This window comes from Oncorhynchus mykiss, chromosome 25 (assembly GCF_057628025.1).
Source record: "Oncorhynchus mykiss isolate SJ-2025 chromosome 25, ASM5762802v1, whole genome shotgun sequence".
Classification (NCBI taxonomy): Eukaryota; Metazoa; Chordata; class Actinopteri; order Salmoniformes; family Salmonidae; genus Oncorhynchus; species Oncorhynchus mykiss.
In genome coordinates this window covers 25,665,724-25,687,500 of record NC_143046.1, presented here as the reverse complement: position 1 = coordinate 25,687,500, position 21,777 = coordinate 25,665,724, and the positions used below count along the sequence as shown (strand labels likewise).

General features: G+C 41.9%; 2 protein-coding genes across 8 annotated transcripts in view; both read left to right on the top strand.

Annotated features, from left to right (window-relative positions):
* LOC110504831 (platelet-derived growth factor receptor beta) overlaps positions 1–19,011 on the top strand; it is a 44,758-nt gene extending 25,747 nt beyond the window's left edge. Inside the window, exons 2-23 of one of the 4 annotated variants that reach the window (XM_021583667.3) lie at positions 988–1,063; positions 1,410–1,691; positions 1,925–2,182; positions 2,583–2,713; positions 4,248–4,413; positions 5,757–5,937; positions 6,353–6,468; positions 6,761–6,884; positions 7,171–7,379; positions 7,664–7,758; positions 7,877–8,009; positions 11,564–11,668; positions 11,816–11,926; positions 12,180–12,339; positions 12,739–12,905; positions 13,397–13,515; positions 13,703–13,825; positions 14,063–14,174; positions 14,694–14,793; positions 14,912–15,017; positions 16,550–16,833; positions 17,212–19,011. In XM_021583667.3, the coding sequence (XP_021439342.3) occupies positions 1,015–1,063; positions 1,410–1,691; positions 1,925–2,182; positions 2,583–2,713; positions 4,248–4,413; positions 5,757–5,937; positions 6,353–6,468; positions 6,761–6,884; positions 7,171–7,379; positions 7,664–7,758; positions 7,877–8,009; positions 11,564–11,668; positions 11,816–11,926; positions 12,180–12,339; positions 12,739–12,905; positions 13,397–13,515; positions 13,703–13,825; positions 14,063–14,174; positions 14,694–14,793; positions 14,912–15,017; positions 16,550–16,833; positions 17,212–17,365 (3,285 nt within the window). In that variant the 5' untranslated portion in view covers positions 988–1,014 and the 3' untranslated portion in view covers positions 17,366–19,011. The remainder of the gene's footprint in view (positions 1–987; positions 1,064–1,409; positions 1,692–1,924; positions 2,183–2,582; positions 2,714–4,247; positions 4,414–5,756; positions 5,938–6,352; positions 6,469–6,760; positions 6,885–7,170; positions 7,380–7,663; positions 7,759–7,876; positions 8,010–11,563; positions 11,669–11,815; positions 11,927–12,179; positions 12,340–12,738; positions 12,906–13,396; positions 13,516–13,702; positions 13,826–14,062; positions 14,175–14,693; positions 14,794–14,911; positions 15,018–16,549; positions 16,834–17,211) is intronic. The other 3 variants (XM_036970013.2, XM_090219458.1, XM_036970012.2) reach the window with 3 other exon arrangements.
* A 347-nt stretch (positions 19,012–19,358) lies between these two features.
* Positions 19,359–21,777, top strand: part of LOC110504828 (macrophage colony-stimulating factor 1 receptor 1) — a 33,115-nt gene continuing 30,696 nt past the window's right edge. For 2 of the 4 annotated variants that reach the window (XM_090219457.1, XM_021583663.3), the window contains exons 1-2: positions 19,359–19,932; positions 20,139–20,255. In XM_090219457.1, coding sequence (XP_090075583.1) covers positions 19,686–19,932; positions 20,139–20,255 — 364 coding nt within the window. In that variant the 5' untranslated portion in view covers positions 19,359–19,685. Of the gene's footprint in view, positions 19,933–20,072; positions 20,256–21,777 lie in introns of all 4 variants that reach the window. The other 2 variants (XM_021583661.3, XM_021583662.3) reach the window with 2 other exon arrangements.

The window sequence follows — 21,777 nt, the reverse complement described above, 5'->3', positions numbered from 1 at the left end:
ATCATTTAAGATTTTGAGTTTTAAAACACAAAGCTACACATTGTCTCACCATAGCACACCATCAGTTTCTAAACAAAACCTCAAATCTGGTTTGTTGTTGCTGTTTTGTGGTCGCCCCTTTTGCCTACTTACATTTGTTTACTTGGAAACCAATTAGTGGTTGGACACAACAGCTGAATAGTTTAAGACCCAGCAGCATTGTTTCTGACTGAGTGTTAAGGAGAGGCTCACACTGACCTGTTTGTTAGTTGGACAGAACACTGGCAAAACAAGAACATAAACTCTCCAACATTGTTCTGTCCGTGTTCAGCAAGCCATCACATACCTCTCCTCTGAACCCATTCAGAACATAGAACCGGAATGTTGTGTTCAGAAATCCACATCTCTTTTTTGAGAGGGGAGTGAACTTACATTGTATTCTAAGAGCCACATCTATTCTGTTTATTCTATTTCCATGATTAGGCCAGGGCTCTTTCTGTGACAAATAGTATTTTTGGATAAGGAACAGATTGTGCAGTCATGACATGTGATTTATATTGTAAGCTCCCAACTTTGTTAACCCTAACCCTGTTGGTCTTCCAGGGTTAAAAGACATCCATCATGATATGAGCGTATCAGTTGTGTATGTAAAGAGATATTAATGTTCGGACCAACTGTGAGTCCTGCTCTCCCCATGCCCAGAGCTCTGAGCAGTCATCATGATGACTGAGCTCACTGGTTAAGCAGCGTAGGAGGGAACAACACCCGAACACTAGCCTTGGAGTCATCTATATCTCTCTCTCAATCAACTTGTTTGTCAAATCAGCCTTTGACTGTAAATCAGCCTTTGACTGTGAATCAACCTTTGACTGGGTGGGGAGTGTGTGTGGGGTTTTGTCTTTAACACATGGGTAAAGCTCAATAAACTGGGAGGAATGTAGTGAATAAAAACAAGGGCTATCATGTAGATGACATTATTCAGTGTTTTTATTTTGAATATGTTTGCAGAATACATCTCTCCTGCAGCCTGTCACCATGAGGAGTGTCAGAGTGTCCACTATCCATCTGACAGCCCTACTAACAGGTGAGAGGAACAACCTAATGAAATACCATAAAAATACACTGTATTGACTGGAGTCTTTCCTGGTCAGGTTACATGGTAGGGAAAAACGCCTAGCTCTAGTGTCCAGCTAAGTTGCCATTGAGATTGTTGCCGGTGTTCTTTAATATGGAAGGCAAAGAGCCTGTATCAGTTTAAAAATATAATTATCATCCCTCCTCCTTTCACCTCCAGACTCTTCACATCCCTCATCACTGTGTAATTGGATGGATTTCTGAGTTGTTATTGCTATATTAACCTTTGACCCTTGACCTGGGGATCTAGCTGTTTGACCCCAAACCTGATCTTTCCTTGTTTGTGTTGACTGCAGCTCTTTTGCACTTCTGCCCTGAGTACCGTTGCGTGGAGATCTCCCCTAGCAACAGCGAGGTCGTCATGACACCGGGCGACTCCATGATCTTCACCTGTTCTAGCTGGGGGACAGTCGGATGGAGGTTCAAGCGGAATGACGACATTCCCTATTTTGGAGTGGAGAACCAGAACACAACCAGTGTTCTCATTCTCGACAACGTGACGTGGAGACACACAGGAGTGTACATCTGTGCCGAGGCTTTGACGGACGAGGCTAGAGAGGTGGCAGTCTTTGTGCCGGGTGAGAACACCGTCATAACTATACACTCTGTCACAGATAATAACCTAGGTTAGCTTAATCAAATGTTTTGTTCACAATTCCCAGGTAAATATTGTATATTGTAACAGCAATCTCAGCTCTTAGGCCTCAATATCTTGGTTCAATCATGATATGAATTAAATCTTCTTATCTCTCACATGGTGTGAAATTATTTATCTTATCCCTCCAGCTAAGTCTTCCTCTCCTCCACACAGACCCTGAAGTGTGGTTCATTGAGAGCTCCCACGGCATGGTGACCAAGACCAGCGAGGAGGGGACCATCCCCTGTGTGGTCACCAACCCCCACATCAACGTCACCCTCTACGAGACGGACAGTGACATGCACCTAAAGGGGGTCTACATCCCCAGTGAGGGCTACAGGGCATCCCTGGAGGACAGGACCTATGTGTGTCGTGGGGAGCTGAACGGAGAGGAGAAAGAGTCCCAGGAATTCTACGTCTTAAGTATAGTTGGTGGGTACCTGGAAGGGGCAGGGGGTCGGCGATGGGGCTGGTATAGAGAAGAACACTATTGTCTGCTCAAACCTATAGCTTGTTTATTTATTTATGTATAGGGGACAAAGCACATTAATCAACATCTATATTACAATAATGCCACCTCCATGTAAATGTTGCCTGGGTTGTAATTACATGCACTGTACTGTACAGCATTGTTGATGTGCATGTCTGAATTTAACAAAGTATTGCAGTATTGCACAAGGGTATTCATCTATTGGTCTCACTTAAAAGGCTATCAAGCTGTTGTATGTCAGACTGAAAAATAACAATGAACTATTTTTCTCCTTCCTGCTCTCTGCCTCCCTCCCTCCCTCTTCTCCTTTCTCCCTCTCTCTCCACACACTTCTCGAATTAGTCCCGGAGACAATCGACGCCTACATCAATGCGTCTAAGACGGTGCTGAAGCAGGGCGAGCCTCTGACAGTGAACTGCACGGTGCACGGAGTGGAGCTGGTCTTCTTCTCCTGGGACTACCCCAACAGAGACGTGAGTGGGAGAGAAGAGAGGAGAAGAGAACAAGGGCCTTTTGTTTGACTTTCCCTTCACTCGTCCCGGGGAGACATAGAGTAAATTGCATCAAGATGTCTGCTCAGCCACACCTAGATGTGTTAAATCCCGTTTCAATCTCACTCACAACAGACACATGGTTTTCATATCATTATTGATAATGCAGTGCATTTATGGTGTTAAAATTGTTTTAAGTTTGAAGGCCCTTGCTTAAGGATTTCACTGACATAATACTTATACAACTGTATAAAATCAAACCTTCTTGTTACACTTGTCGAATCTTATATTACTTAAATAGCCGGGGGACTAACTGCAGAAGATGTTTTGAGTCATTTTTAAATATTTTTTATTCCCTTTATATTAAAGCATTGCATGCATCTATAATCTTGTTTGCATAGTGGGATACAGTCGAGCAGAGGCGTTTTAAAACATTTCTACACAAAGGTTTTTAGCAGGGTAAAAAAAGGTTTTATGAACGCATTTCATGCAATTCTTTGTCATTTATGACAGAAAACAATAGTAGAATATTTGTTTAATACCACAAATGACTGAAATAAGTGTCTACTCTGACAGTGACAAACTGAGACCAATAAAAACAACCTGGTCTTGAATGCAAACAGGCCAAATGAAGAGACACAGATTGCACATATTAGTAGGAATATATATATATATTATAGGCTTCAGTAGGCTACTAAATAAACGTTCCAGTGGCACTGGCTAACCCAGTGTTGACGATGAAGCCTTGCTTTCTCACCGGTGCTGTTCGCTCAGAATCGCTCAAACATTGTTGAGAAAAAAATTATTAGCAGACAGATTAATCGTATCTTTTCAGCAGTAGGCATTTGCTTTCCAAACTGCAAATTTTTCTCCCGATTGCATTTAGAAATTTGTGAAAGGCAAACCATGGAAATATAATACATAGATGGCAGTTCCCATTCCAGTCAGGGCTGGCAGCCATCGCTAGCGTTTAAAGGAAAACTCCACCCCAACATTTTTCTGCATGTCAGCAATCATGTTTTCAAGATATATAACTTTCAAAATACTCAAATACAGCTGGTATGATGCATTGTGCATGATATGATGCTGTGTTTGCGTCATATGACGCAACATGCATCATACTGGCTGTATTTGTGTATTTTGAAAATTAAATACCTAGAAAACTTGATTTCTGACATGCAAAACATTGTGGGACTATATCAACAATGGACTAATGAAACAAATACCAAAATATAGTTGTGTGGAATTTTCCTTTAACCTGTTGAGGCATTCAAATTACCAGGTTTGGTGGTTCCAATACACTTATATAGATGATATGTCTATTGCCACAATGGAACAAAGTTGGTATTTTTTTTATGTAATTTGAAGAAATGAATTTCAATTTATCAGGGGGTGCTGCAGCACCTCCAGCACCCGTACTTCCAGTGGCTATGATTACTTAGTTTGTACTTCAAAAGTCTTCTCACAGACTTCAAAATGTTACCGATGCATCCCTTTCCTCTCCTGTGTCTGCCAGGTGGACTTCATCGAGCCATTGACAGACATCCTGTCGTCCCAGAGCATGCGCTCCTGCCTCGCCGTCTCTAAGGCGACGCTGGCCAACACAGGGCAGTACGTGTGTCACGTTCACGAGAGTGTCCAGGACCAGAGGGCCACCGCCAACGTCAACATCACCGTCCTCGGTGAGAAGGAGACAGGGAGAGACTCTCTCAAAACAAACTATGACTGGATTGCTTATTATTATGGGTCTTTTTTAGACTGAAAGAGCTCCATTCATAACATGAACCTCCATGCACTAGGTGAGAGAGAGTTCTGTTCAAATAAACCACATTTGATTTATTTTACTTTTCATGTAGCTTGCTATCATCATTGAGAATACAAGCATCTGTGTTTTGTGAGATCACCATCAGTTAAAATCAAATTAATATTGAATTATTATTTTTAATAACATGAATCTACAAAATTCTCCAATCTGAGGGTTTGTATAGAATCAGAAACAGCAGTGCAAACTGGAGATATTTTTTATCTGTGTTTTTAACTTCTGAAGTTACTTAAAATGATAAAAAATCATTCAACTTAACTGCAGCTAACTAGCTGCAAATTGAAAGACAACAATGTTTTTTGAAGGGTAAAACCAACATTTTTCTCTTTCACCTTCTCCGTCTTTGAGTATTGGATGTAGCCTAAGCTACAGTCGTTCCTCTGCTTACTCTGATCCCACTGAGGTGTGTTATATTTAGGCCACAGTAACCAGACATGTATAAACTGCCTAATTCATAGCCAGGGTATGCTTGCTGAGAATCTGTCTCTCTCCAGTGCTCTGGACGAATGCTCTGGACAGCCCACTGGAAATGACAGATCCTCGTTTCAACCAGTTCAATAGAGCACGCCATCAATCAAATCAAATTGTAGTTGTCACATGCACCGAATACAACCTTACCGTGAAATACTTACTTACAAGCCCTTAACCAACAACGCAGTTCAAGAAATAGAGTTAAGAAAATATTTACTAAACAAACTAAAGTAAAAAATTGAATAAAAAGTAACAAAATAAAATAACGAGGCTATATACAGGGGGTACAGGTACCGAGTCGATGTGCAGGAGTACAGGTTAGTCGAGGTCATTTGTACATGTACAGTAGGTAGGGGTAAAGTGACTATGCATAGATAATAAACAGCAAGTAGCAGCAGTTTAAACAATAACTACCTCATTGTATACAGTACCTAATCAGCAATAAACTGAATACAGTGCATTTAATAAAAGGTACTTTTGATATCATAGTGTATAGGTTATCCCATAATGGGCACAAGATTATAAGAATACTGGGTATAGAGCTATGGATCATGATGTTAAGGCCTAATGGTTTCTTCCCTTGCCTGGGTGCCAGTCTTTCACCGAGGCAAGGGACGTTTTATCCTATTCGTCTATTTCTTCGCTCCTGCAGGCCACATGTTCTTTCAGGAAGTAAACAGAGGTGCTCTACTTATAATGTGGTCACTAATGACAACCTTCCTCCTTCGTCAGAGCGAGGCTTCGTGGAGCTGAGGTCTGTCCAGGAGCGTAACGTCTCGGCCCAGCTGCACCAGAACGTAGAGCTGAGGGTTGAGATCGAGTCCTACCCCGCTCCACGTGTCCGCTGGACCAAAGACAACGCCACCGTCAACGGAGACAACACCGTCATCACCAGGCAGGAGCACGAGACCAGGTCAGACCACCTGGACGATCATCAATTCTAATCAATTTGGAGATTGAATTTATCAATAACTTGGTCTATTTGTCATTGTATGAAAGCAGAACAACAGATCAACAGGATTTACAAGTACACTTGCATGGTATGCAATGCATCATGTTAGCCACTCAATGGGGAATTTACCATCTCTGATTCCTGCTGGGTGTTAAATGATGTAGCCTTGCTGTCGGAGAGGATTGGGTTACCTGTTGGTATTATCTTGCGTTGACTGATAGGGACTGGATGTCTCAGAAGTTCTTAGGGTCTTACAGATGTTGATGGATTGAGTAAGATGCTTTAGTCCTGCTAACACATGGTTTTTCCAGGATCAGTTGTGATTGAATTCATGACGTTTATAACGGTGTGGCTCTCCTTTTCTCTTCTAACTCAGGTACGTCAGCATATTGACCTTGGTGAGGATCAGGACGGAACAGAAGGGACTTTACACTGTTCTCGTCGCCAACGGAGACGACACCAAGGAAGTGACATTTGATCTGGAGGTCAAAGGTGAGTAGCCTTTAAAGAAATATAAACCATTGGGGTGTAATCTCATTAGTCTTATGTGACTCCTCCTTTTCGTCATCAGCACTGATTTGAAAGAACTACATCCACCATGGTCCATTGCTTTCACCCTCCCTACGCTTTGAGATCAGTGCAAATAAAGGAGAGGCGATGAGGATAAAAAAAGTATATTTAGACTTAAGACTATGGAGAGGCAACATGGCTCAACATTGACCTATACTTATCATCTAGAGTCGGGGGATATGTAGTTCCTAACCCTGTATCCCTATCTGTGTAGTTCCCCCTCAGATAACAGACCTGTCGGACCACCACCTCCCAGGGAAGAGGCATGCAGTGACCTGTGTGGCCGAGGGGGTCCCCTCCCCCTCCATACAGTTTTTCAGCTGTGACAGCATGCTCAAGTGAGTAATGTCATCGTGATCATCATCATCATCATCACAGTCTCTGTCACACTGTGAACACTAGAGGGCACACTTTGCTTACACTCGTTTTTACCATTTGTGTTTTAGTAATTGCAGTTTAAACTTAAGTCAGGCCATCTAAGGGTTATTAGACTGCTTCTATACCCAAGTCTGCTCTGAGGGCATTAGCTGACAGCATTTACCTCTGACACAACTGAGTAGAGGTAGCAGTAGTAGGACACCTGTACTACTGCACTATTGATTATCATTAGAACATCTCTCCCAGGTGCAGTAACCGGAGCACAGTGTGGCAGCCCCTGGTGTCAGACCCTGAGACCCTGAGTATCCAGACCAACATTAGTTTCAATGAGAGCCGTAAGGTGGGCCAGGTCCGCAGCCAGGTCACCTTCCACAAGCCCCAACAGGTGACCGTCCGCTGTGAGGCCAGCAACGAGGGAGGAGTCCGCAGGAGAGACGTCAAACTGGTGTCCAGCAGTACGTATCTCAAATAGAAGACAACATATTGATGATATTATATGAAGACATTATTTTATCTATGGGGTTCTATGTATCTACGCACACATACTCTATTCAAGGAAGGATAAAGTAGGCAACTCAAGTCCTGAAGAGTTGCAGGCTCTTGGTTCCAGTCCAGTACTAACAAATCTGATAATTCATAGTTTATGTTCTGGGTGAATCTTTTACTAGGAAAAAATCTGTAGACTACTGTATTTCTACTATGTAATAGTTGAATGTTAATGTTCTGTGTTGTGTTCCAGCTCTGTTCTCCCAGGTGGCAGTGTTGGCTGCGGTTCTACCCCTGGTGGTCATCCTCATCACCTCCATCATCATCCTCATCGCTGTGTGGAGGAAGGTGAGACTACACAGAGAGGACACAGTGAATAATGTTTAAACAACTACTATCAACTCACTCATAGTATCTCAATGTCCCTGAGTGATTGGGTAACTCTAACTATTCTGTGTTGCCTCAGAAGCCTCGCTATGAGATTAGATGGAAGGTGATAGAGTCAGTGAGTCTGGATGGCCATGAGTACATCTACGTCGACCCCATCCACCTGCCCTACGACCTGGCCTGGGAGATGGCTCGAGACAGCCTGGTGCTGGGTAAGTACCAGGAACCACGGGAGAAGGGGGTACCAATGCACAATATACACTGCAGTGGCGGTCTTGCCGTTTAAGATGAGGGAGGACAATTATTATTTTCATGAGCATGGCCTTATTTCTATTACAGCATAACGGATGACTGTCATTCGTATTTCATTCACCCAGTTCAATGTAACAGCAATAGATTTAGGCTACTACATGATACTAGAATTTTCCATATACCCATCATGAGGTTGCAGAACCTAGCCTGTGAATGAAAGTTTACAACATAGCTGCACAGGTTGAGAGAGATTTGGGTAATCAAGGTGACAGACATTGATACATTCAATACCGCCTTGCACATTCAGGTATGTTTATCCCCGTTTCATTCCGTTTGCTTCCGTTTAAGAAACATTTTTCAACAGAATTGACGGAATGAATACACCCCTGATCATACGCAAACACAGTTCAGTTTCATAGTAGCCACATACAAACAGCATGATCATTTTGCTCATTGTATAATCCCTTCTCGCATCTACGCACTCTCCTCCTCACCTTTTCGCTTTGCTTGTGGACTTCAGTGCAAAACACATCAGCTGTCTGTGACCAGGCAAAAAAACCTTTCCAAGCCAAACATTTATATCATCACCGCTAACCGCTACACACAGCCTCCATCATAGTCACCATATTAATGTTATAGTAAACATACACAATATATACAAAAGTATGTGGACACCACTTCAAACTAGTGGATTCAGCCATTTCAGCCACACCCATTGCTGATAGATGTATAAAATCGAGCACACCTCCATGCAATCTCCATATACAGCACGGTGGCCTAGTGGTTAGAGCATTGGACTAGTAACCGGAAGGTTGCAAGTTCAAATCCCAGAGTTGACAAGGTACAAATCTGTCGTTCTGCCCCTGAACAGGCAGTTAACCCACTGTTCCTAGGCTGTCATTGAAAATAAGAATTTGTTCTTAACTGACTTGCCTAGAAAAATAAAAAATAGACAAACATTGGCAGTAGAATGGCCTTACTGAATGACTTTCAACATTGCACTGTCATAGGATGCCACCTTTCCAACAAGTCAGTTTGTAAACATCATCTGTCCTCAGTTGCAACACAGTCTAACGAGTTCCAAACTGCCGCTGGAAACAACGTCAGCACAATAATTATTTGTCGGGAGCTTCATGAAATGGGTTTCCATAGTCAAGCAGCCGTACACAGGCCTAAGATCACCATGCGCAATGCCAGGAGTCGGCTGGAGTGGTGTAAAGCTTGCAGCCATTGTGCTCTGGAGCAGTGAAAACGCATTATCTCGAGTAATTAATCACCTTTCACCATCTGGCATTCCGACTAACGAATATGGGTTTAACGGATGCCAGGTGAACACTACCTGCCCCAATGCATAGTGCCAACTGTAAAGTTTGTTGGGGGAGGAATAACGGCTGTTTTTCATGGTTCAGGCTAGGCCCCTTAGTTCTAGTGCAGGGAAATCTTAATGCTACAGCATACAATGACATTCTAGATGATTCTGTGCTTCCAACTTTGTGGCAACAACCTTTGGGGAAGGTCCTTTCCTGTTTCAGCATGACAATGCCCCCATGCACAAAGCGACATCCATACAGAAATGGTTGGTCGAGGTCGATGTGGAAGAACTTGAATAGCCTGCACAGAGCCCTGACCTCAATCCTATCAAACACCTTTAGGATGAATTGGAACGCCGACTGCTAGCCAAGCCTAATCACTCAACATCAGTGCCCGACCTCACTAATGCTCTTGTGGCTTAATGGAAGCAAGTCCCCACAGCAATGTTCCAGCATCTAGTGGAAAGCCTTCCCAGAAGAGGAGGCTGTTATAGTAGCAAAGGGGGGAACACTCCATATTAATGCCCATGATTTTGGAATGAGATGTTCGATGAGCAGGTGTCCACATACCTACTAGAACTAATGGTTAGTAAACCGGCTGCAATCATGCAGTACAGTGTACAGTCAGTAAACAGTTTAGCAGTTACACCGATGGGCCCCGGTGGCAATGAATGACTTAAACCAAAAGCTTACCTTAACTTGGAAGAGTTGGAGTAGCCATAGCCAGCTAGCTAATATAGCATCCCTCTCTGTTTGAGCCGGGTGTTTGAGTAGAATAAAATAGGTAGCTCCGTTCGCTAAGTGAAAAAATATATAACTAAATCTCTCTCTCTCTCTCTTGCTTTCGCTTTGCTGCTTTTCCTTCATTTTTAAAGGAATCAATTTGTTTAAAACTGTTCAACTATTGTCTATCTCTTTCTTTGAGTCAACTACTCACCACATTTTATGTACTGCAGTGCTAGATAGCTGTAGCCTTTGCTTTCAGTACTACATTCATGCTCTCATCCTTTTGGGTGGACAACATGTCAGTTGATGCTGCAAGTGCTTTGATAGGTTGTAGGACGTCCTCAGGAAGTTATCATAATTACTGTGCAAGTTTATGGAAGGGGGTGAGAATCATGATCCTCCTAGGTTTTGTAATGAAGTCAATGTACCCAGATGAAGACGGAAACTAGCTGTCTTCCGGCTTCACCATGATGCTACCTTACAGTGTGCTGTTAAAGATATTGCAGACCTTCATTGCAAAATAGTGTGTTTTAATCAATCCTGACTGGTCTCCTAGTCCCTGATGCTGAAAAACATCCCCACAGCATGATGCTGCCACCACCATGTTTGAGAGTCATTTAGGTGCATTCTGGCAAACTCCAAGCAGGCTGTCATGTGCCTTTTAATGAGGAGTGACTTCCATCTACCATAAAGGCCTGATTGGTGGAGTGCTACAGAGATGGTTGTCCTTCTGGAAGGTTCTCCCATCGCCACAGAGGAACTCTGGAGCTCTGTCAGAGTGACCATTGGGTTCTCCCAAGGCCCTTCTCCCCCGATTGCTCAGTTGGCTGGGCTGACAGCTATAGGAAGAGTCTTGGTGTTTCCAAACTTCTTCCATTTATGAATGATGGAGGCCACTCTGTTCTTGGGGACCTTCAATGCTGCAGACATTTTTTGGTACCCTTCCCCAGATCTGTACCTCAACACAATCCGGTCTCGGAGCTCTACGGACAATTCCTTTGACATCATGGCTTGGTTTTTGCTCTGACATGCACTGTCAACTATAGGACCTTATATAGACAGGTGTGTGCCTTTCCAAATCATGTCCAATCAATTTAATTTACCACAGGTGGTAAACAAGGATGATCAATGGAAACAGGATGCACCTGAGCTCAATATCGAGTCTTATAGCAAAGGGTCTGAATACTTATATAAATAAGGTATTTCTGTTTTCGCTTTGTCATTATAGGTTATTGTGTGTAGATTGATGAGGGATTTAAAAAAATCCATTTTAGAATAAGGCTGTGACGTAACAAAATGTGGAAAAAGGGAAGGGGTCTGAATACTTTCCGAATGCCCTGTATATGCGGATACCGCCAATATTTATTTGCTAGTGTATTTAATAGGGGCAATACAAGTTCAAACGTTGACATATTGACTGTTCTGATTTGGGCAATGTTTGTGTTTCTGACTTTAGCCATGTTTGTGTTGTGTTCCAGGTCGTACTCTTGGGTCCGGGGCGTTTGGCAGGGTGGTCGAGGCGACTGCCTATGGTCTCAGTCATTCCCAGTCCAGCACAAAGGTGGCAGTAAAAATGCTCAAATGTAAGTGATAACAATCATCTGCAGTTTTGATTCAGTATGTTTCTGCTTTAGCCAACTTGTCCTTGGTTTGTTTGGTAAGATAAAAATCCAGTTTCAGTCTTAGTTCTTGTTCACTAACCTTTGTGTCCTCTGATCTCTGACCACCAGCCACAGCCAGGAGGAGTGAGACCCAGGCTCTGATGTCAGAGCTGAAGATCATGAGCCACCTGGGGCCTCACCTCAACATCGTCAACCTGCTGGGAGCTTGCACCAAACAGGGTGAGCTCCGCCCCCATCACCACAGCAACAATCCCAAACTAAAATCATTAGCCTCTGAAATCCCATGCCTAAGGCAACACCATGTATACTGGAACATTGTTAATGTGGGAGGAAACCCATCTGCCTAGGGAGACTATAACGTCATAGCTACAAACGTTCAATTTGATTAACCACATAATTGCATGTGTGACACACAAATGATTCTCTGATGAAGAGAAATAATTGTCCTTCATTTGTGACTTTCACATCTCAGGTCCTCTCTACCTGGTGACGGAGTACTGTCGCTATGGAGACCTGGTGGACTACTTACACAGGAACAAGCACACGTTCCTGCAGTACTACGCTGAGAAGAACCAGGAGGACTCTGGTTGCCGCGTCTCTGGAGGGAGCACCCCTCTCAGCCAGAGGAAAGGGTGAGTGCTACCTCCTCCTCTGTGGCTCGGGTCTGTGTTTGGAAGATGAAGTAGAGGTTAAATGTATAACCACATATGAATGGGAGCAAAAAAGACAAGCTCATACAAAAATGAGGCCATACGTACATTGAGCATTTGTTTGTGTTTTTTTCCACTATCCTAATGTTTCTTGAACATATTGGCAGCCACTAGGGTAGCCTAGTGGTTAGCGCGTTGGACTAGTAACCGGAAGGTTGCAAGTTCAAACCCCTGAGCTGACAAGGTACAAATCTGTCGTTCTGCCCCTGAACAGGCAGTTAACCCACTGTTCCTAGGCCATCATTGAAAATAAGAATTTGTTCTTAACTGACTTGCCTAGTTAAATAAAGGTAAAATAATGTGTCCCAAATATCTTGGCAGCTACGTGTCGTTTGGCAGTGAGTTTGATGGTGGCTACATGGACATGAGTAAGGACGAGCCCACGGTGTACGTCCCCATGCAGGAACTTAAAGACACCATCAAATACACTGACATCCAACCTTCTCCATATGAGTCGCCCTACCAGCACCACCTTTACCAGGAACAAGGTACGGAGTCCAGGAAATACATGCTAATAACAAAGCCAAAGCGTACTGTATACTTTCTACAATGTAGGTCTATTGCAAGGGAGCCTGGTATAGGAGAACTGTCTCATTGTAATGGCTGAAATGGAATATCAAACACATCAAACATATGGAAACCACACTTCGTTCCATTAATTCCATTTCACCTATTACAATGAGCCCATCCTCCTATAGCTCCTCCCACCAGCCTCCTCTTGTCTATTGCATGCCAGACATATGGGAAGCACATGTGAAAGGATGGGCGGACTGACTGGCAGACAGGAAAGGACAGCGATGTTGTTTATTTGACCTCCAGAAGCCTCTCTGTGTATTTTAGCAAGTCGACGTCACTATACATATACATACTGTATATGCTGTCCATGTGTAACACCTGAACACCGATTCACCTTTACATTGTCTCCTTCCTCTTTTTGACCTCTGAACCCTTCCATCAATGTCTCTGCCCTCCCTGCCAGACCAGACCACAGTGGACAGTGCCCTGGTCATCAGTGACTGCCCTACCCTCAGCTATTCTGACCTCATTGGCTTCAGCTACCAGGTGGCCAAGGGCATGGAGTTCCTTGCCTCCAAGAACGTATGTTATGCTATATTGTATTATTTTAGTTGAATCAAAACTTTATTGCTCTATATTTATGTATTATTCTTTATTGTGCCAGGTTAGTAAAGTACAGACCTGGATATAGAATGTACTTCATCATCTGTACTAAATGTCCCAGACCATGTCTCCATGTAACCCTGTTGTTGAACCCTGTCCTCCCCAGTGTGTCCATCGTGATCTGGCAGCCAGGAACGTGTTGATCTGTGAGGGGAAGCTGGTGAAGATCTGTGACTTTGGTCTGGCCAGAGACATCATGCACGACTCCAACTACGTCTCCAAAGGCAGCGTGAGTGGCAGGCTCACTCAGGGTCACTCAGGGTCACCCAGGGTCACTCAAACACATGAAACATTACATGACCATTATGGTAACCACTACGTACATTTTGAAAGATAACAGTAAGATAACACCATAGATTATGACCTTCAACCTACTTCAATTGTAATTAGCCATAACTGCTACTGTAACCTACTTCTCAGTACCTGGCTGATGCTAATCTTACCTCTGACCTCTTCCCCCTCTCAGACGTTCCTTCCTCTTAAGTGGATGGCCCCAGAGAGTATTTTCCATAACCTGTACACCACCCTGAGTGACGTGTGGTCCTATGGCATCCTGCTCTGGGAGATCTTCACCCTGGGTAGGAGGACATACATGAAACAGAACCCCATTCATTATTAATAGATAGATGGAAGACAAGAGATTACTGTTTGATTAAACCAAAACAAACTATTAACTGGAGTTCATTTACGTTCAGAAATATTAGTAGTAGTGTGGGTGCAACTTTTGATTACATGACTCTGTTTATTTAATATGAACGTATAAAGGTTTCACTCTGTCTTAACAGACAGGCCATGAAGTTGTCTATCAGATTATCTAATCCTGAGTCTGTCTTCAGGGTCAGATGAGCTCTTGTTGTTATCTACAGTCAGGGTTCATAATCAATTCATTTGGGGATTTTAAAAATCTTTTTGAAACTGCCGTGACAACAAGAGCACCTATTGAGAAGTTGTTCATTTAGGGTGAAGCCGCGTGATTTGTAAACAACCTTTTTCTTGGAAAACAAAACTTTTGGAAACTCTTGATTCAGCATGACCTTAAGATTTTCAAAGTACATTCAGACTGATCAGCTTTTAAATATTGTTTTATGTTCTGACAGGAGGAGCCCCCTACCCTGATCTGCCCATGAATGAGCTGTTCTACAGTGCCTTAAAGAGAGGATATCGCATGGCCAAACCTAACCACGCCACCGATGAAGTGTAAGTCTCTAGAATGGCACCAAGACCATCCCTCCCAAAGACCTCTCAGGATTCTAGTATTGTGTGTCAGAGAGAATTTAAGAAAGTACATTTATATTTTCTGTACCTTGTCCTTCAGTTATGAAGTCATGCAGAAGTGCTGGGATGAGAAGTACGAGAGAAGGCCAGAGTTCTCTTTTCTGGTGCACACAATGGGGAACATGCTCACAGACAGCTATAAAAAGGTACCTTATTAATATACAGGGTTCTTCTGCTTTACATGTATCTGTGCATCTGAGGACCAAGGTGTTTCCACATTGACATACACTACCGTTCAAAAGTTTCACTTAGAAATGTCCTTGTTTTTGAAAGAAAAGCAAAAGATTTTGTCCATAAAAATACGATGAAATTGATCAGAAATACAGTGTAGATATTGTTAATGTTGTAAAAGACTGTTGTAGCTGGAAACAGGTGATTGTTAATGGAATATCTACATAGGTGTACAGAGGCCCATTATCAGCAACCATCACTCCTGTGTTCCAATGCCACGTTGTGTTAGCTAATCCAAGTTTATAATTTTAAAAGGCTAATTGATCATTAGAAATCCCTTTTGCAATTATGTTAGCACAGCTGAAAACAATTGTTCTGATTAAAGAAGCAATAAAACTGGCCTTCTTTAGACTAGTTGAGTATCTGGAGAATCAGAATTTGTGGGTTCGATTACAGGCTCAAAATGTCCAGAAACAAAGAACTTTCTTCTGATACTGATCAGTCTATTCTTATTACTGAAAAATGAAGTGAAGAGGCAACTCCGGGATGCTGGCCTTCTATGCAGAGTTGCAAAGAAAAAGCTATATCTCAGACTAGCCAATAAAAATAAAAGATTAAGATGGGCAAAAGAACACAGACACTGGATAGAGGAACTCTGGCTAGAAGGCCAGCATCTCGGAGTCACCTCTTCACTGTTGATGTTGAGACTGCTGTTTTGCGGGTACTATTTAATGATGCTGCCAGTTGAGAACTTGAGGCGTCTGTTTCTCAAACTAGACACTCTAATGTACTTGTCCTCTTGCTCAGTTGTGCACCAGGGCCTCCCATTCCTCTTTCTATTCTGGTTAGGGCCACTTTGCACTGTTCTGTGAAGGCAGAAGTACACAGCTTGGTACAAGATCTTCAGTTTCTTGGCAATTTCCCGCATGGAATAGCCTTAATTTCTCAGAACAAGAATAGATGGACATGTTTCAGAAGAAAGTTATTTGTTTCTGGCCATTTTGAGCCTGTAATCGAACCCACAAATTCTGATTCTCCAGATACTCAACTAGTCTAAAGAAGGCCAGTTTTATTGCTTCTTTAATCAGAACAATTGTTTCCAGCTGTGCTAACATAATTGCAAAAGCGTTTTCTAATGATCAATTAGCCTTTTACAATTATAAACTTGGATTAGCTAACACAACGTGCCATTGGAACACAGGAGTGATGGTTGCTAATAATGGGCCTCTGTACACCTATGTAGATATTCCATTACAAATCAGCCGTTTCCAGCTACAATAGACATTTACAACATTAACAATGTCTACATTGTATTTCTGATCAATTATTTTAATGGACCAAATAATTAGCTTTTCTTTCAAAAACAAGGACATCTCTAAGTGACAACCAAACTTTTAAATGGTAGTGTATGTGAAATATGTATGCATCGTTTATGGATGTATGATTCATGCATCAGTTTGATATTTATTGATTGTAGATATATGTTATTGATTGTTTATTGGTGTAGAGATACTACCAGGTCAACGATGAGTTCTTCAAGCGTGACCACCCAGCCGTGGTCCGCACCAAACCCAGGCTCTCCTCTCACTTCCCCACTCCGGCCCTAACCCCGTCCACCGCCCCTGCCACCCCCCAGGACACAAACCCCTACCCCCTAACTGGGGACTTCAGACCCGAGGCAGATGGTGAGGAAGCTTCCTACAACGACTACATCATCCCCATCCCAGATCCCAAGCCTGAGGAGGAAGTCTGCTCCGAGGCTAACGACATGCCAACGAAAAGCCTCGCAAGGTATAGCCATCTGACATACGACTGCCTGACTGACTGACTGACTGCAGATGTGTGCCAAGTGCTTGGTATGCAGGACAGATGAGGCAGATTTACTCTAGAGGACCTTGTATTGTTACAACACCAACCCACACAGCCAGATGTGGGATTGAGACAAAAGCTGTTTTATGTTACGATGTATACATTGTGAGCAATAAGGATTGTGCATACAGTGCACAGGATATTTAAGCAGAAATCTAAGACGAACCTAGATGGCTTAAAAGTGATAGTTTACATGGAATTTGGCGCCTTACTGTGATTAATGCATAATTTTCACCTGAAATAAACCATAGAATCACAGATAGGTTCGTGAAAGAACATGTGTGATGTTATTCCTTGTAGTTCTCGGGCTCTGGAGGACAAGGAGGCTGATTCCATCTCCCAGGAGACAGTGGAGGCAGACACCATTCCAGAGGATAAATATCTCCATGCCAACCAGGCCCTGATTCCACTGGAGTCCTCTGGAACACCGGAAGCGGAAGACAGCTTCCTGTAAGCCTTTCAAGGAACTTGGTGAAAGTATGACATTCCTGAATAGCTTTAGTGGATTAAGAGAAAAATGTAGCAAATTCAATTAGAAGGTGACTTTTACAACACAAACAACTCCCACTGCTTTAGCAAATATTCAACAATTGGTGCTTTCAAAAGAATGCTGTGTTGAAAATCTATTCAAAATCTATATTTACTATGAGAGTGACACATTTCATCATTGTGGTTGATTGATGATGCAAACTACTCCATCTTGAATAAAGGGATCATTTGCAAAGCCCTCGCATAAGAAAATAAGTATTAGTATCACATAAGAAGTTACTTTTAAGTTAGGGATTCATTTTGTAAAATACTGTATGTAGCATTGTGGTCACTATTGCAGTGTTTCTATGGTGATTTGTATTCACATTTTTCCTTTCACATGTGTTGTATTTTTATGTTATTTTGTGTTTTATTTGGATCCCCATTAGCACCAGCTACTCTTCATGGGGTCCACACAAAACATGAAACATAGCATAATACAGAACATTACTAGACAAGAACAGCTCAAGAACAGAACTACATGCAGAGCTATATATATGTTGAAGATAAAAACATTAAGCCTCCAAAACCTGTCAAGTTTTGAAAATCACTAAAAGTGGAGTATGTACTGTTACATTTTGCTTGTGTGAAAAGGTACTGACAGGTACTTTAGTTGGTAAAAAAAAAAAACATTAACACAATCTTATGGCATCTATACTTCTTAACATTAATTGAATATGATATTCTAGTTGCACTGAGGATTTTTTGGTTTTGTTTGTGTCTTTAAGTTACAAATGCGTACTTTCTATTTTCTACTCCAGGTTATTTTGCGAGAATGTAATACATTTTGAGAAGAGCTAAGCATACATCAGCCTTAATTGAGCAGAACATTATACACTCAGTAAATGGTATGTCTCAAATTATCATTTTATGTTGTCTTTAGTTTTATATAGATTTATTTTTACATTTTATGTAGTGTTTGTTTTAAACAATTCTGTATAAATGTTGCACTTTACAATGTTTAGGAAAACATTTCCAAGAAAAGGATTTAAGGTACAGTAGATAAGAGATTGAATGATTATGAGAGATATGAAAGAAATGTATGTTTTTACACAGCGGTACTGACTGAATGAGAAATAATCTGAGCATATCACTGCCTTAGCACACCTGGTACAAGATTAGTACGTTGTTTTGTACTGTGACTAATAATTGAGATCTTTAAAGTGCATTTGTATTGTATAAAGTTCTATGAAAGAAACAAATATATGGCCTATAGTATCCATATGAAAGGATATACAATAAACATTTCTATGGAAGGAGATCTTCTACAGAAATATGGCTATAAAGATTTGAATCTATATTCTTGAAGCAATTATATGATACCTGAGATAATTTGTCACTTGCTCGCAGAGGTTCTCCTATCGTTACATACACTACCAGTGAAATATAAATGACATGCTTCCTTGTACATATTTGTCACATGGTATAGGAACACAGAATGCAGAACACTACATATTGTAGAATATTCACCACACACACGCTATTGAACCAAAACTTCTCTGTATGTTTACGAATGTATTTTTCTATGTAGTTTATAAACGATTATGTGAAAATAAAAGTTTATAATGAAAATATGATAGATCATTACATTTTGTCCTTACTGTCTTCTTTTAAACTAGCTAATGAGGGACAGTTCCTGTTGTCTATTTTTTAGTAGTTCAATGACATGCAGAGTACTGCTATTTAACAGAAAATATGAATTGTGTTGTTCAGCTGTCATAACTTCAACAACAACACATGCTTGCTACACAGACTTGTCTTCTAATGCATTGGCTTTATTCAATCAATGTAGAAGAGATAAAACGTCCCCACATGAATTGAGCTTAACTCGAAGAGCTAGCTGTTGAGAATCAGCAAATCCAAACAAACTTTCCCAAGCCCAGATAGACTTATATCATCCCTTATAAACCAGTCCTATCAAAGCCTCTCTTTTTTGAGCCTTCAGCAGAACCCCCCCCCCCCCCACACACACACACACACACACACACATACACACACATACACACACACACACACACACACACACACTCTCTCTCTCTCTATTCCCTGGTTCCATTCTGTGGGCCATCAAAGAGGTCTTTTTACTGTCCTCCCAGAAGCCCCAGCCCTCTGCTCCACTTGTGGCTGAGGACCATGGAGGCCTGGGTTGGGGCTGGCTGGAACAGGCTGGGGCTAGGCCGGCAGGCTAGGCAGCAGTGCAGCAGTGTGACCACCATCACAGGAGATTAGTCTCAGCTCTCAGCACCATGGCATTAGGATTGGGAGGGCCGGCCTGTTTGCTAACCAAACCGAGACGCATGGTCATTAGCGGGGAGCGTGACACCTCTGTCTGTCCGTCTGTCTGTTTATATCTCTTTTACTGTCTGCGTGTCAGACTAAGAGAGACGGAGACTGAAGAGAAACAGGGTTGGCGGGACTTTACTCGCTCCTGGATGCTGGACCCATACAGCTTGGTGAGGTCAGATCTTACCACGGTGCTGAAGACATCTACAGGTACAGTAGAGTTCATCTGATGTTTACAATCTTAGCCATGTTCAAATCACATTTGAATAGGCTTTCAGTAAGGTATGGCCTATATTTCCAGATTTCAAAGTGACAAATCCTGTACGTTTTGTTTTCCCACTCGTCCTTAGAAAAGAAGAAGTGTATGACAGCAGAGTTCCAACCTGATGACTCCTCATTTCTCTCCTTGACCACAGACGAAATAACAACACTCCGAGACATACAGACATACAGCCAGACACAGAGCTGGAAAAGATCCAGGATGGTGCTGTACCTGGCCTTTCTGCTGGGGATCCTGCCCACTGCAGCTCAAGGTAAGTCTCAACACCTGTTTAGTACTGGATTATATTGGCATTCAGGTTCATGACTTGGTTTGGTTCTGTCGTTTAAAGGTCTTTTTTATTTGAAGGAGTGGAGCAGTCCCACTCCTTTTGTAATTATTTTGCTTTTTTGAATAGATAGTAAAGTTTGGAAAGACAGGGGAGATAGTGGGAGGGTGAGTCAAAGGGGAGGTGGGCCTGATTTGAACCCTCTGGCATACGTGTGTAACAGTTGGACCACACGGGCCACTTGGTAGTATTGTTGATATTGTATTTAATGCAGCTCTTGTGTCCTCCATACTTTTACGTGGATAATGCCTGACTAAAAATGCAATTTAAAGCTCCAATTCAGCAGTTAAAAACAATAACAACACATTTTCCCCGCTTCTGTTATTGTTTGGAGAAATGTAGCCACTCTCAAAGCAATAGACATGGCTATGGATGCAAAGACTGACCATCCATGATATCAAATTTATATGTTTAACCATGTTTTGAGGCTATTTAGTGCTTGTTTACATTTGCATTGTTTACAAACATTGGAGTAAACCAAGCTCATATTTTGGGTTCTCCCACATGAAAAAAATACTATAGTATACTATGGTATACTGTAGTATTTACTGTAGTGTTTTTGCGGAATGTAGTATACTGTATTATTTACTGTAGTGTTATTGCGGACATTATTGTAGCATTTTCTACAGTGTTTTTGGGGGGGATAATACTATAGAATTTACTATAGTGTAAATTCTACAGTATACAGCATTCTATACTAAGTACACACATGATCGAGGTTTACTATAGTGTGTATTATAGTATTCTACAGTATAATACAGTTTACTACAGAATTCTATAGTAAGTTCTGTAGTATTTATTATATAGTAAACTGTAGAATTGTTTTCATGTGTGCTGATGGAGTATGACAGTTGAACTTAGCTCATGGGGCATTTCTAAGTTATATTCTTCAAGAATCAATGAGTACATACCATTGATTTGTTACTCCAAAAATGGGTGTAGCAACTGCAGATTGCCCCTTTAAATGTCACATCACATTTATCAGACAACATATCAAAGAAGCATGTGTCTGAGGTCTTGAATATGAACAATCATATGTAGGACAGTACTGTCCTGTACATATGGCTGAGGTCTTGCTCCATTGTATCACAGCCATATGTATTTGATAGGCAGCTAGTATACTTGGAGTCCATAGGAAGGTGGTGTGTAATGTTATCAGGAAATCTAGACCCAGAATGCTGAATGGCACAAAACCAAGAACAGCCCCCTCCCTCTGACCCTCTAAAGTTGAGCTGTGGACTGTGATAAATAAGAACATCTGCTGAACAACAAATCTCAGTTCTGCTTTGAGATAAAACAAGAAACAAACTTTACATGTAAGAACAAATGGAGGGAACACTTAGGCTGCTGTAGTGTTGAGATGTTTCATGATGATGCTTCATCTGCTTCATGGTTGCCAAATACAGTAGAGTGAATGCTGAATAAAACTGCACCATGAGAAAGCCCA